At 43.6% G+C, this 16601-nt stretch overlaps 1 protein-coding gene across 2 annotated transcripts in view; it reads right to left on the reverse strand.

Moving 5' to 3' along the window:
• PDE8B (phosphodiesterase 8B) overlaps positions 1 to 13538 on the reverse strand; it is a 245375-nt gene extending 231837 nt beyond the window's left edge. For both annotated transcript variants that reach the window (XM_030927072.1, XM_030927071.1), the window contains exon 1: positions 13357 to 13538. In XM_030927072.1, the coding sequence (XP_030782932.1) occupies positions 13357 to 13392 (36 nt within the window). In that variant the 5' untranslated portion in view covers positions 13393 to 13538. The remainder of the gene's footprint in view (positions 1 to 13356) is intronic.
• Positions 13539 to 16601: the final 3063 nt, after the last annotated feature.

Genomic DNA, 16601 nt, shown 5'->3' on the forward strand with positions numbered 1-16601 from the left:
TGAGAGATAGAAGCTCTAGATTCTAGTCCCCTCTTGGCCATTTTTGCCATATTTCATCAAATCTAAAATACCACTAATTGTAGGGAATGCCATCACTTTACGTATCACTAAGAAAAGAATGCTGCCCATCAAACATCAACAGTCCTACAAGATATGAAAATTGCTCCCACTGGCCACTCACTGCTTTGATTTTTTTTCATCTATAGATGAGGCTATATCTCCTGGCTTCAGTTTAGTTACTTGACATATAAGAGGTAACCCTTATATGAAACATAAATCTAGCTGCAGGTACTTATGGGTATCTTTTCTTCCTTAAAAGCACTTGGCTGCTACCTTGCAAAACAAACAAGCAAAACAAAACTGAAATTGCATCATCCCTCCAATGCCAAATATTTGCCTCATCAATATCAAATTTATCCCCATGCTCTATTTCCCTGACTTCCTGTATAAACAATAACTTTTGTGTCAAGGTCAAATCATAGTGTAACCTTTGTGAAGTCATCTTAGCCAGCAATTAAACTCAACACATGTATTATCAACCATGCACCTACTTCAACAAATGTTGAAAACATAAAAAGCTGAAACTGTGTGCACCATGTACACACAGACAAATCCATTACAACCACTGCCTGGCTGACAGCAATTTATAAGAAGCTGTACCACCAGCAGTAGTGGTCACAGATTCAGACTGGTCATCAATTCACAAGACACAATAGGTTTTAATCTATCACTGCCTTTATTTAGCTTTCTAGTAGGAAACAGAATAGGAAACACAGTTTGCATAATATCTGCTATCTCATAGGAAGGCCCAGCAACTACTCATAGTTGCAGAGTCTTGGCCTCCCCTATGCACACTATGGTGCGCATAGTTGCCAAAGATGAAGAGTGTGGTTCATCCTGACCAGGAGAAACCACTGCTTTGGTTTCCTTCTGGATTCTTTCTTGCTCCAATCATGGAGGCCTAAGGCCACTGGGCAACTCATAGCTCTTCCAATCCTAATGCAGTCTCAGGAATCAATAGTTTTGCAATAATCAAGAGAGATAATTCACCCCAGGTTCAGAGCAATCCAACTGCTGTGTTTCCAAGAAAAAGATTGCATGAGAAGGTGAGTCTGCAGTCATTTTCCCAGGCAGGTCAATGGGAAAAGGTTCCAAGCCTATCTCTCAGGTATTAACACATCCTGATTCTAAGGTCATTAAAACAGGAGAGGAAGAGGGTGCCTCTTAGAAAAACTGAAATGCTGCTTTTCCAAATCAATTTAACTGCCAACTCTCATTGTCTTAACTGTAACAAGGATAATAATTTTAAGGGGCTATTTAACGGGATAGTCTCTTGTGTTCCTTTTGGCTGTACAATCTAATTAGGAACCTATGACTTTAATATGCGTAGGCTGTTGGAGCTTTAAAGTGGTAATGCAGTTACTGCCATACTAACAAATACATGCTTCCTGGGCACACCAGGGAAGCCCTAGGAGCTTGTGTGGCAGAGCCTCTGGGTTGTCTGTGATGCTGGGACATAGGCTGGAATGCAGGACACTGGGTGTGAAGGGCTCCATGAGCTTCTGAAGCTGCAAATAATAATAGTCACCATTTTTGATACCTAGTCTGTGCCAACCACTTTACATAGATTATCTCATTTAATCAGGACAACAACCCTGCAAGGGAAGTATTACTATTCCCATTTGACAGATGAGGAATACCACTGGCAAGCAATGGAGCTGGGATGAGCACCCAAATAGTCTGCTTCAGAGTTCATGCTCCTAACCCTAGGTTTCCCATCTCTGACCCACAGCCACCCTGCTTCACATTACAGCCAATACCATCAATAAAAGTTTGCTCGATGTAAGTAGTAACATTGGACCCCTTTAAATATTACCCAGGGAATTCAGAAAAATAACAGTTTTGGGTTAAGAAATAGCAGGGGGCGGGGGGGCAGGAGGAGATGGATGTGAGGTGAAGAGGAAGATGACTCCATAACATGGCTCGGTAACCTACCGGCCCCTCCAATGACAACAACATGACTACACCTCAGGATGTGCTGTCCGACAGAGACAATGTGTTATGGGCTGAATTGTGTTCAACACAATTCTTAGGTTGAAGTCCTAACTCCCAGTACCTCAGAATGTAACTGTATTTGGAGATAGAGTCTTTAAAGAGGAATTAATTTTAAATGAGGTCATTAACGTGGCTCCTAATCCAGTATGACTGGTGTCTTTGTAAGAAGAGATTAGGACATGACACACAGAGGGAAGACCATATGAAGACAGAGGGAAAAGATGACCATCTACAAGCCAAGAAGAGAGGTCCTCAGAATTAACCAACGCTGCTGATACCTTATAGTTCTGGAGGCTTTTAGCCTCCAGAACTATAAGGAAGTCAATCTCTGTTGTGTGAGCTATCAGTCTTTAGTACTTTATTATGGCAGCTCTAGCAAACTAATACAGAGCCCTATGTATTTAACATTTCCTCTTTCTGGACACACCAAAAAGCATTTCCTTGTCTCCATGCATCAGGTTGAGGTCTGTGTGACTAGTTCTTACCAAAAGACTGTAAATACAAGAAATATGCTTCATTTCTGAGCCAAGGCATTTACAAGCAGGTGTTGATTCTCCACTGTCTCTGTTTCCTCCCCTGCCATAGGAACATCAAGACTGCATGTTCTAGACAGTGCAGTTACAAGATGGCAGAGCTCTGATAGCCTGGTGCCCTGAGTGCCTCTGTGGAGCAGGGCACTCTGCTAACCTGCTTTGGACATAACATGTGAGTGATAAATAAATCTTTATATTTTATATTTTATTTTTATTTTATTTTATTATTTTATTTATTTACTTTTATTTTTATTTAAAAAAATTTAAAGAAGGGTCTCACTATGTTGCCTAAGCTGGTCTCAAACTTCTGGCCTCAAGCAATCCCCCTGCCTCAGCCCCCTAAAGTGCTGGGATTATAGGTGTGAGCCACCATGCCCAGCCTCTTTCTATTTTTTTAAGCTACTGAGGTTTCAGGGTTGATTTGTGACTGCAACATAGCCTAGCCACTTCTCTCACACAAAGCTGCCTCAGAAAAGCGAGGGTACCAAAAACAGATATTTCAGGAATTCATGTGATATTAGATAAAATCATACTAAGTTGTTGTTTTTGTAGGCAAAAAATGGTCAGATATGGACAGTTCATTTGTGTGACCTCTAACTGCACATATTTGCAGAATCTCACAGTTGGAACAGACTTTGGCAACCAAGAAGTCCTACCATCCATAGTTTATAGATAATACATCTGAGACCCTTTCAGATTAAATGATTTATCAAAAGTCCAAAAACATGGACTTTTAGTGGAAGAATTGGACCCCAAATCAGAAATTACATTTCATTTGGGGAAGGCAAGTTAGCAGTATTTATTTAAAAGTATATATCTGGCCAGCACGGTGGCTCACACGTGTAATCCCAGCACTTTAGGAGGTTGAGGTGGAGGATTGCTTGAACTTAGGAGTTTGAGACCAGCTGGGGCAACACAGTGAGACTCTCTCTCTACACTAATTAAAAAATTAGCTGGGCATGGTGGTGCATGCCTGTAGTCCCAGCTAATTGGGATGCTAAGGAGGGAGAACAGGTTGGTTGGGGAGGTCAAGCTTGCAGTGAGCCAATAATGCACTACTCCCCTCCAGCCTGGGCAACAGAGGGAGATTCTGTTTAAAAAAAAAAAAAAAAAGATCATGGTCGGAGGGGCGGAGCAAGATGGTCGAATAGGAACAGCTCCAGTCTCCAACTCCCAGCGCGAGCAACACAGAAGACCGGTGATTTCTGCATTTTCAACTGAGGTACTGGGGTCATCTCACTAGGGAGTGCCGGACAATCAGTGCTGGTCAGCTGCTGCAGCCTGACCAGCGAGAGCTGAAGCAGGGCGAGGCATCGCCTCACCTGGAAGCGCAAGGGGGAAGGGAATCCGTTTTCCTAGCCAGGGGAACTGAGACACACAACACCTGGAAAATCGGGTAACTCCCACCCCAATACTGCGCTTTAAGCAAACAGGCACACCAGGAGAGTGTATACCACACCTGGCCGGGAGGGTCCCACGCCCACGGAGCCTCCCTCACTGCTAACACAGCAGTCTGTGGCGATCTATCTGCCGGGCAGCGGTGAGGCTGGGGGAGGGGCGCCCGCCATTGCTGAGGCTTAAGTAGGTAAACAAAGCCTCTGGGAAGCTCGAACTGGGTGGAGCTCACAGCAGCTCAAGGAAGCCTGCCTGTCTCTGTAGTCTCCACCTCTGGGGACAGCGCACAGCTGAAGACCAACAGGGGAAGCAGCGGGGCTGGTGCAGAGGCGAAGGACTCTGTCTGACAGCCTTGGGGAGAGCCGTGGATCTCCCAACGCGGAGGTTGAGATCTGAGAACGGACAGACTGCCTGCTCAGGTGGGTCCCTGACCCCTGAGTAGCCTAGCTGGGAGACATCCCCCACTAGGGGCAGTCTGACACCCCACACCTCACAGGGTTGAGTACACCCCTGAGAGGAAACTTCCAAAGGAAGAATCAGACAGGTACACTCGCTGTTCAGCAATATTCTATCTTCGGCAACCTCTGCTGCTGATACCCAGGCAAACAGGGTCTGGAGTGGACCTCAAGCAATCTCCAACAGACCAACAGACAGTCCTTCTGACTGTTAGAAGGAAAACTATCAAACAGGAAGGACACCTATACCAAAACCCCATCAGTACGTCACCATCATCAAAGACCAGAGACAGATAAAACCACAAAGATGGGGAAGAAGCAGGGCAGAAAAGCTGGAAATTCAAAAAATAAGAGCGCATCTCCCCCTGCAAAGGAGCGCAGCCCATCGCCAGCAACAGATCGAAGCTGGTCAGAGAATGACTTTGACGAGATGAGAGAAGAAGGCTTCAGTCCATCAAACTTCTCAGAGCTAAAGGAGGAATTACCTACCCAGCGTAAAGAAACTAAAAATCTTGAAAAAAGAGTGGAAGAACTGACAGCTAGACTAATTAATGCAGAGAAGATCATAAACGAAATGACAGAGATGAAAACCATGACACGAGAAATACGTGACAAATGCACAAGCTTCAGTAACCGACTCGATCAACTGGAAGAAAGAGTATCAGCGATTGAGGATCAAATGAATGAAATGAAGCGAGAAGAGAAACCAAAAGAAAAAAGAAGAAAAAGAAATGAACAAAGCCTGCAAGAAGTATGGGATTATGTAAAAAGACCAAATCTACGTCTGATTGGGGTGCCTGAAAGTGAGGGGGAAAATGGAACCAAGTTGGAAAACACTCTTCAGGATATCATCCAGGAGAACTTCCCCAACCTAGTAGGGCAGGCCAACATTCAAATTCAGGAAATACAGAGAACGCCACAAAGATACTCCTCCAGAAGAGCAACTCCAAGACACATAATTGCCAGATTCACCAAAGTTGAAATGAAGGAAAAAATCTTAAGGGCAGCCAGAGAGAAAGGTCGGGTTACCCACAAAGGGAAGCCCATCAGACTAACAGCAGATCTCTCGGCAGAAACTCTACAAGCCAGAAGAGAGTGGGGGCCAATATTCAACGTTCTTAAAGAAAAGAATTTTAAACCCAGAATTTCATATCCAGCCAAACTAAGTTTCATCAGTGAAGGAGAAATAAAATCCTTTACAGATAAGCAAATGCTTAGAGATTTTGTCACCACCAGGCCTGCCTTACAAGAGACCCTGAAGGAAGCCCTAAACATGGAAAGGAACAACCGGTACCAGCCATTGCAAAAACATGCCAAAATGTAAAGACCATCGAGGCTAGGAAGAAACTGCATCAACTAACGAGCAAAATAACCAGTTAATATCATAATGGCAGGATCAAGTTCACACATAACAATATTAACCTTAAATGTAAATGGACTAAATGCTCCAATGAAAAGACACAGACTGGCAAACTGGATAAAGAGTCAAGACCCATCAGTCTGCTGTATTCGGGAGACCCATCTCACATGCAGAGACATACATAGGCTCAAAATAAAGGGATGGAGGAAGATCTACCAAGCAAATGGAGAACAAAAAAAAGCAGGGGTTGCAATCCTTGTCTCTGATAAAACAGACTTTAAACCATCAAAGATCAAAAGAGACAAAGAAGGCCATTACATAATGGTAAAGGGATCAATTCAACAGGAAGAGCTAACTCTCCTAAATATATATGCACCCAATACAGGAGCACCCAGATTCATAAAGCAAGTCCTTAGAGACTTACAAAGAGACTTAGACTCCCATACAATAATAATGGGAGACTTCAACACTCCACTGTCAACATTAGACAGATCAACGAGACAGAAAGTTAACAAGGATATCCAGGAATTGAACTCATCTCTGCACCAAGCGGACCTAATAGACATCTATAGAACTCTCCACCCCAAATCAACAGAATATACATTCTTCTCAGCACCACATCGCACTTATTCCAAAATTGACCACATAATTGGAAGTAAAGCACTCCTCAGCAAATGTAAAAGAACAGAAATTATAACAAACTGTCTCTCAGACCACAGTGCAATCAAACTAGAACTCAGGACTAAGAAACTCAATCAAAACCATTCAACTACATGGAAACTGAACAACCTGCTCCTGAATGACTACTGGGTACATAACGAAATGAAAGCAGAAATAAAGATGTTCTTTGAAACCAATGAGAACAAAGATACAACATACCAGAATCTCTGGGACACATTTAAAGCAGTGTGTAGAGGGAAATTTATAGCACTAAATGCCCACAAGAGAAAGCAGGAAAGATCTAAAATTGACACTCTAACATCACAATTAAAAGAACTAGAGAGGCAAGAGCAAACACATTCAAAAGCTAGCAGAAGGCAAGAAATAACTAAGATGAGAGCAGAACTGAAGGAGATAGAGACACAAAAAACCCTCCAAAAAATCAATGAATCCAGGAGTTGGTTTTTTGAAAAGATCAACAAAATTGACAGACCGCTGGCAAGACTAATAAAGAAGAAAAGAGAGGGGAATCAAATAGACGCAATAAAAAATGATAAAGGGGATATCACCACGGACCCCACAGAAATACAAACAACCATCAGAGAATACTATAAACGCCTCTACGCAAATCAACTAGAAAATCTAGAAGAAATGGATAATTTCCTGGACACTTACACTCTCCCAAGACTAAACCAGGAAGAAGTTGAATCCCTGAATAGACCAATAGCAGGCTCTGAAATTGAGGCAATAATTAATAGCCTACCCACCAAAAAAAGTCCAGGACCAGATGGATTCACAGCTGAATTCTACCAGAGGTACAAGGAGGAGTTGGTACCATTCCTTCTGAAACTATTCCAATCAATAGAAAAAGAGGGAATCCTCCCTAACTCATTTTATGAAGCCAACATCATCCTGATACCAAAGCCTGGCAGAGACACAACAAAGAAAGAGAATTTTAGACCAATATCCCTGATGAACATCGATGCAAAAATCCTCAATAAAATACTGGCAAACCGGATTCAGCAGCACATCAAAAAGCTTATCCACCATGATCAAGTGGGCTTCATCCCTGGGATGCAAGGCTGGTTCAACATTCGCAAATCAATAAACTTAATCCAGCATATAAACAGAACCAAAGACAAGAACCACATGATTATCTCAATAGATGCAGAAAAGGCTTTTGACAAAATTCAACAGCCCTTCATGCTAAAAACGCTCAATAAATTCGGTATTGATGGAACGTACCTCAAAATAATAAGAGCTATTTATGACAAACCCACAGCTAATATCATTCTGAATGGGCAAAAACTGGAAAAATTCCCTTTGAAAACTGGTACAAGACAGGGATGCCCTCTCTCACCACTCCTATTCAACATAGTCTTGGAAGTTATGGCTAGGGCAATCAGGCAAGAGAAAGAAATCAAGGGTATCCAGTTAGGAAAAGAAGAAGTCAAATTGTCCCTGTTTGCAGATGACATGATTGTATATTTAGAAAACTCCATTGTCTCAGCCCAAAATCTCCTTAAGCTGATAAGCAACTTCAGCAAAGTCTCAGGATACAAAATTAATGTGCAAAAATCACAAGCATTCTTATACACCAGTAACAGACAAGCAGAGAGCCAAATCATGAATTAACTTCCATTCACAGTTGCTTCAAAGAGAATAAAATACCTAGGAATCCAGCTTACAAGGGATGTCAAGGACCTCTTCAAGGAGAACTACAAACCACTGCTCAGTGAAATCAAAGAGGACACAAACAAATGGAAGAACATACCATGCTCATGGATAGGAAGAATCAATATCGTGAAAATGGCCATACTGCCCAAGGTTATTTATAGATTCAATGCCATCCCCATCAAGCTACCAATGAGTTTCTTCACAGAATTGGAAAAAACGGCTTTAAAGTTCATATGGAACCAAAAAAGAGCCCGCATTGCCAAGTCAATCCTAAGTCAAAAGGACAAAGCTGGAGGCATCATGCTACCTGACTTCAAACTATACTACAAGGCTACAGTAACCAAAACAGCATGGTACTGGTACCAAAACAGAGATATAGACCAATGGAACAGAACAGAGTCCTCAGAAATAATACCACACATCTACAGCCATCTGATCTTTGACAAACCTGAGAGAAACAAGAAATGGGGAAAGGATTCCCTATTTAATAAATGGTGCTGGGAAAATTGGCTAGCCATAAGTAGAAAGCTGAAACTGGATCCTTTCCTTACTCCTTATACGAAGATTAATTCAAGATGGATTAGAGACTTAAATGTTAGACCTAATACCATAAAAAGCCTAGAAGAAAATCTAGGTAGTACCATTCAGGACATAGGCATGGGCAAGGACTTCATGTCTAAAACACCAAAAGCAACGGCAGCAAAAGCCAAAATTGACAAATGGGATCTCATTAAACTAAAGAGCTTTTGCACAGCAAAAGAAACTACCATCAGAGTGAACAGGCAACCTACAGAATGGGAGAAAATTTTTGCAACCTACTCATCTGACAAAGGGCTAATATCCAGAATCTACAAAGAACTCAAACAAATATACAAGAAAAAAACAAACAACCCCATCAAAAAGTGGGCAAAGGATATGAACAGACATTTCTCAAAAGAAGACATTCATACAGCCAACAGACACATGAAAAAATGCTCATCATCACTCGCCATCAGAGAAATGCAAATCAAAACCACAATGAGATACCATCTCACACCAGTTAGAATGGCAATCATTAAAAAGTCAGGAAACAACAGGTGTTGGAGAGGATGTGGACAAATAGGAACACTTTTACACTGTTGGTGGGATTGTAAACTAGTTCAACCATTATGGAAAACAGTATGGCAATTCCTCAAGGATCTAGAACTAGATGTACCATATGACCCAGCCATCCCACTACTGGGTATATACCCAAAGGATTATAAATTATTCTACTACAAAGACACATGCACACGTATGTTTATTGCGGCACTATTCACAATAGCAAAGACTTGGAATCAACCCAAATGTCCATCTGTGACAGACTGGATTAAGAAAATGTGGCACATGTACACCATGGAACACTATGCAGCCATAAAAAAGGATAGTTTGTGTCCTTTGTAGGGACATGGACGCAGCTGGAAACCATCATTCTTAGCAAACTATCACAAGAAGAGAAAACCAAACACCGCATGTTCTCACTCATAGGTGGGAACTGAACAATGAGATCACTTGGACTCAGGAAGGGGAACATCACACACTGGGGCCTATCATGGGGAGGGGGGAGGAGGGAGGGATTGCATTGGGGAGTTATACATGATATAAATGATGAATTGATGGGTGCTGACGAGTTGATGGGTGCAGCACACCAACATGGCATAAGTATACATATGTAACAAACCTGCACGTTATGCACATGTACCCTAGAACTTAAAGTATAATAATAAAAAAAAAGTATGTATTTAAATAGTAACCATGATCTTTCACATAATAATTTCACCCCTAGGAACAGATTCACCAGAAATATCTAAACAGGTATGCAGAAATATATAGATTAATGGATCCACTGTGTGATCTTTCACAAGTACTGTATGTGACTTTGAAAACTGAGAAATAATCCAAATGCCCATTCACAGGGATTGGTTAAATAAATTACAGTTTACCCATCTGCTCTCAGGCCTACATAGTTAAAAATAAAGGAGTCAATCTCTTTGCTGACATGAAAAGACACCCAGATCATATTGATAAAAGCAAGAAAGTCCAAGTAGAAAAAGAAAAGAAAATTACCACTCATAAAAGATTTTTTAATCTCTATGCACTGAGGTGTATAAAGTATCTGACACTTAGCAGGCATTTTTTGCCCTCCCCTTTTCTTATTTCTTGCATGTCACTTGGATCATTGTAAATACACCCAGCTGGCTGGTTCAGCTCCACCACCTACTAGCTGTGTCATCTCAGATGAGAAGCCTCAGTTCTCTCATCTGTAAAACTGAAAGAAATAATAGTGCCCAGGCACGGTAGCTCATGCCTGTAATCCCAGCACTTTGGGAGGCTGAGGCGGGCGGATCACGAGGTCAGGAGTTCGAGACCAGCCTGACCAACATGGTAAAACCCTGCCTCTACTAAAAATACAAAAATTAGCCAGGCATGGTGGTGTGCACCTGTAGCCCCAACTACTCAGGAGGCTAAGGCAGGAGAATCACTTGAAACTGGGAGGCAGAGGTTGCAGTGAGCCGAGATCATACCACTGCACTACAGCCTAGACAATGGAGCAAGACTCCGTCTCAAAATAATAATAATTATAATAATAATAATAGCACATCCTTCAGAAGGTGTTGATAGGATTACATGAGAGTGTTTACATAAAGTGCTTAGTCCAATGCCTAGTGCCTAAGTACTTAAAAAATATTCACCATTATGATGATATTCATCTCTGAAAACCTGAAGAAACAAGGTTCTTTGTGGCTTCTTAATCTCTTATAATAATTATCTAGTAAAAAAAAATTGTCATCCTGCTTATTTCCCTTCCCAAAGGTAAATTAAAAAGCTAAAGAGCAGTGTTATTTAAAAAGCAAATACATAATATATTGAATTTAAAATGTGTTTATTAACTGATTCTCCATAAATAAAAATAAGACGTGCATATAAAGTTAAAAACAAAAAAAAGCAGTGCTTATCTCAATAAGCTCTGGCAATATTAGGCATTCAATATTTAATACAGCTTTTAAAGACGATTTCACTACTTCATTACCAAGCTGATAAGCTGCTTTTCTGAGAAGTTGATATTAACTGAGTCATTCCCAGGTAAGTCAATTGTTTATCAGATATAACCTAAGGGGCCTTGATAGGCTCTGCAAGACACTGGGCTGTCTTCTACTGAGGGGTCAGTCTAGGGCTTCCCCTCTACTCATGCCTGTAACAGGGGAATTGTGGCTGGAATCTTTCAAATGCACAGAAAGGATGTCTTCCAGGATTATATAACCAAGCCCAAATTTTACCAGGACTTTCTATGTGAGATCCTTCCCAGTGCATTCTAAGCATTAACTAAACCAGTCAGGCTTACTTCCACCGATCTTTAAGCCTGAATGATTTGTGTAGCCCTATAAACAGATTGGAATTAAAATTCAATTCACCCACTGATCTAGTATCTCTTCTGTCCATAAATGCTCTTTGGAACCAAGTACAATCTGTAGCAAGACTGCAAAGAACTAGTGAGCATTCATAGGCTAAGTCTGGCAGATTACTGCCAGAGTGGAATCAATCCGGAATTAAAGGCTCTGAGCCTTCCTGGCAGCTAAGGCCAGGACAGGTTGTAGGGCTTGCCCAGAGTTTCACAACTGGTCAGTGGTACCGGTGGCGCTTGGAATCCAACTCCCTGGCCTCCCAATCCATGTTCTTGCCACTGCTAATGAATTGTCATTCTTCTGTTTTTGCTTCTTGGAAAACCGAACCTCTACAAAGTTAAAATAACTTATTCAAGGTCAAGAGGGCAGTCAAGTAGAACTGGTAATGCGAACTGCTGCGTTATAAAATCCAAGAGGGCGGGTCCTCTGGCCCTCGCCTCCCCCCGGGACCCTGTGTAAATGTTTTCCTTGATTGTCTCTCAACACACAGTTTAGAGGAAGTCTCTCTTCTAGGTTAGCACTGCACGTCCAACTTCAGGTTCAGACAGAAGCACCTGTAACTATCAGCCAGCACGCCTCCAGCTACTCTGACCTCCCGACCGTCCAGGGAAGGCGACCTGGGCAAATAACCACCGCTCAACTGCGGGGGTCTTACAGTCCTAGTAACTCACACCTCGCCGCCAGCAGTGTTTTTCTGGAGCTGGTAACCTGGGGACAGGTAAACTGGTGTCAGATTGAGCCAGAAGCAGAATGGATGGGCACAGCTAGTCTTGAGGGTATAGAGGAGTCTGTGGACGGGTCAAGGCTTCTAGCCAAGCCTTTGCAAAGGCAGCTGCAAGCCTCAACTCTACCAACAGTCCGCAGGAGCACAGTTACTTTGATCTTGGTAACTAGGTGCATTTCAGGGGACACTCTGAACGCCCAGCAGAACGCCCCCAAGTTCAGAGTGGCAGCGCCACCTGCATAGCTTCCCCCTTGCACTGAACGCCCCTCCCTACCACAGACTGTTCTCCCGCGCACTTGCCTGCGATCCCGCAGCGTGGGATCCTTCTTTGTACACACGTTCCATCTCTCCCTTTCCTTCTTTCCACCTCCAAACATCCCTTCCCACAGGGGATGAGGCGGGTGGTTTAGTCCACGCTCCGTCTATTCACCCAGCGAGCGTTGTCCCTAGAACTTAGTGCAACGGTAGGGGTAGCGGTGGGCGTGGGGGTGGGGGTAGGGGTAGGGGTAGGGGTGGGTGCCCCATCGCAGAGTCCCGAGCGCTGGAGCTAGGCACTGAGGTGCACGTGCAAACACGCACACACACGTGTACACACCCCAGGCTGGGGCTGCTGGCGACTCACTACTCGGAAGGGGAGGCAGCTTTGCAGCCACTGGAAGCATGAAGAGGAAAGCAGGGGCCCCACTGTCCACGCCGGGGAAGCGTGGAAAACACTAGGCGCAACAGGAGCCAGCAGAGCGGGCCCGACAGAGAAACAGGTCCAGCTCCTGCTAAGAAGCACCAGGTAGACGCGAACAGCGGCTGTCTGTGGTCAATTATTATTGGGAATAATAAACCTGACAGTTACACTAGACGCTCGAGGTGCTTCCCGCCTGGAAAGGAAGGAGGTAGTTGGCACTAGGACACGGAGGGACTAAGGGCGAAAAGAAAAGAAAAAAAAAAAAAAAGCCAGTCTAACACCTGGGTGTCTGAAAGGGGGACCTGGAGCCAGCTCTGGGCTTGTGCCCAGTGGCCGGGTGCCCAGGTGCGAGGGGGCGGCCGAGGGCTGCGCGGTCCCCCGCGCCAGGGGGCTCACCTGGCGCGCGCTCGGTAGGCAGTGCAGCTGGTCCATACCGGAGGCCGGCGGCTGCTGGGCGCCCTGGCGGTGTCGGTGCCCGGCGCCTTAGCCCCGCACAGAGGGCACCGACCGGCGCACCCTGCACCCCACTACCCGGGCCTCGTGCCCACGTGAAGGCTCTGGTTGCTCCGTGGGACTCTGGCCGCTAGCCTGAGCCTCCGCGCCGCGCCTTCACTTTCCAGACGCGTCCCCAGGCCAGCGGGTGCCTGGGTCCTAGCGCCCCTCCCGGGGTGTGGAGCCCAGACTTTGAGCCGGCTGAGCTACTCCGCTCCGGGCAACACCTTCCCGGCCCCTCAAGGGAAGTCCAGTCTCGCTGGAGCTGCCAAATCTGGAGCCTTTCTGGGGACTCAGGATTCGGGTTCCCAACGCCCCCTCTACAGGTCTCCATTTTCCTCTCGTTGGGCCTTTACCCCCAAGAAAATGCTGAAAGATCAGATTTGCCTGCATCCCTCAACTCACAATCATATACACTATAATTTTAAAGAGACTTTCAAGTTAGAGGTATTGGGGGGTGTGTGTGTGTGTGTGTATATATATATATCACATCATATGTAAGAAAGACAGTTTTTCCTCCAAGTAAAAGAATGAATATGAAAATAACATCTCCTGGGCGCGGTGGTTCAGGCCTGTAATCCTCACACTTTGAAAGGCCAAGGCAGGAGGATCTTGAGGCCAGGAATTCCAGACCAGCCTGAGCAACATAAGGAGAAAAAAACCTTGAAAAAAATCTATTAGGGGCTGAAATTATCCCTCAGCCTTAATTGTAGGGACAATTTACAAACATGAGTCAAACACGGATCAAACCAAAGGTGCAGCTAAGCTTCTAGAGCCGCCGCCCACCCAGCTCCCCTCCAATCTGTGTAGGTAGCTGGTATCACTAAATGTCCAAGCAGATACTATGAAGCTTTCATACACTTGCAGGAAGTAATACATTGTACCTAATTAAATGCCTCAGCCTTAAAGGGTCCTGGCATCTTGCTTGAGGCCATTATCACGCCTGGCCCATACCTGGCTCCTCTGGGGTGGAGAGATTCCGAACAAAGGCCTCCAAAGCATTTGCAAGGCCTTTTCCTTCTCAGCTGCCCACAGTGCTGAGTTAGCCCAGCCAAAACCAAGACCAACAACAATCTGTTCCTGCTGACTTTCTCATCCAGAGAGAAAGTCTCATTAGATGAGATTTCTAATGGCAGAAAAGAAAATCAAGTCATTTTTAGAACTAAAACAAGAGGAAAAATTATTATTTTTAACAGCCATAAAAGCCTACAAAAAGGCAGGAAGTCAGTATGAACATGGCCTTCACCACCTTCTTCTAGGAGCCCCAGCATTTTTTCACAAAAGCATTCCTCCATGTGTGGACAAACTTTAAGATGACTCCCAATGATCCCCATCGCCTGGTGTCCATGCCCTTGTGTTGTCCCCTCCCCTTGAGTGTGGGTGGAACTTGTGACTTGACTTGCTGCCCACCTACGGAACATGGCAAAGGGGACCAAATGTCACGTCATAGATTAGGTTATACAGTTTTGCTAGCAGAGGCTTTCTCTTGCTGGCTTTGATAAAGCATGCAGACATATTGGGGAGGCCCACCTGGCAAGGAACTGAGGGTGCCTTTGTTCAAGGGTCCTGGGTCCAACAAACTGAAAGGAGGTAAATTCTGCTAACAATCAGGAGAGCCTGAAAGTGAACCCTTCCCTAACTGAGCCTTGAGATGCAACTGCAGCTCCAGCTGAAATATTGATTGCCGCTTTCAGAGTAATCCTAAAACAGAGGATCTAGTAAAGACATGCCCAGGCTCTGACCCACAGAAACTGTGAAATAATAAATAAGTGTTGTTGTAAACCACTGAATTTGTACTTTGTTATGTAGCAATAGCAAACAAATATACTTTGTCCTTCCACAGAAAGAAAAGTGAGGCAAAGGGGGTTAGGTAGAAGGGCCAAAGTGATTTAAATTAATGGCATGATCTATCATTCTTTCACATCATAGTATTTTTAGGCCTGGGTAGACAAGGAAAAGCAGAACTGCAAAGAAATCAGAAAGTAAAGCATCAAGTGCAGGTTGAGATTTGTGGAAGGTAAAGCAAGGCAAAAGAAAAACTTTAATAAAGTCTGATGCAAAAACAACCCAACAGGTTAAAGGACATTTTGAAAAACTCAGGGTACACTCACCCAGGTTAAAAATAAATGTTTTCTGAAAGAAAAATAAGTAAGTTAAAAGGAAAACAAAAAAGAGAAAAACAACAACAAAGAGATGATGAGGAAGGATAAAGGCACCAAATCCTCTGAATTCCTCTTCTCACTATCTATAAAAGAAAAAGGAAAGCCATACTATTCACTCCCGAGAGAGTGAGGATTTTCTGGAAGAGCCAGTTAAGAAGTACTAGGAGGATGTCTGCTTACAGTACATGTCTGTGGCAACTGGGAGTTTGTCTATTTTTTCCCGAGATATTGCATAAAAATTGACAGTATCTTAAAACCACTAGCCCGAGTTCTGATGGTTTGCACATACAGTAGTCCCCACTTATCCACAGTTTAAGTTTCTGCAATTCAGTGACCCACAGTCAACAGTGGTCCAAAAAGATCAAATGGAAAAATTCCAGAATAAACCATTGATAAGTTGTAAATTGCATGCCATTCTGATAACATCTAGAGGTGTCCTGCTTCCATCCTGCCCAGAATATGAATCGTCCCTTTGTCCAGTGTCTCCATGCTATATCCCCTACCTCCACCACATCCCTGTGAGTCACTGAGTAGACACCTTGACTATCAGTTTTCCTGTTGTGGTATTCCAGTGCTGGTGTTCAAGGCACCCTTATTTTATTTAATAATGGCCCCAAAGTGCAAGAACAGTGATGCTGGCCATTCTATATACCAAAGAGAAGCTGTAATGCACTTCCTTTAAGTGAAAAGGTAAAAGTTCTTGACTTAATAAGGCAAGAAAAAAAAATTGTATGTTGAGGTCGCTAAGACCTACAGTACGCTAAGATATTTTGAGAGCTAGAGACCACATTCACATAACTTTTATTACAGTCTATTGTTATAATTGTTTTATTTTGTTATTTGTTATATTGTCAATCTCTTACTGTGCCTAATTTACAAATTAAACTTTATCATAGGTATGTACGTATAGCAAATAACATAGTGTATACAGGGTTCAGTACTATCTGTGGTTCCAGGCAGCCACTGGAAGTCCTGGAACATACCCCT

Source organism: Rhinopithecus roxellana, chromosome 3, assembly GCF_007565055.1.
Source record: "Rhinopithecus roxellana isolate Shanxi Qingling chromosome 3, ASM756505v1, whole genome shotgun sequence".
NCBI classification, from domain to species: Eukaryota; Metazoa; Chordata; class Mammalia; order Primates; family Cercopithecidae; genus Rhinopithecus; species Rhinopithecus roxellana.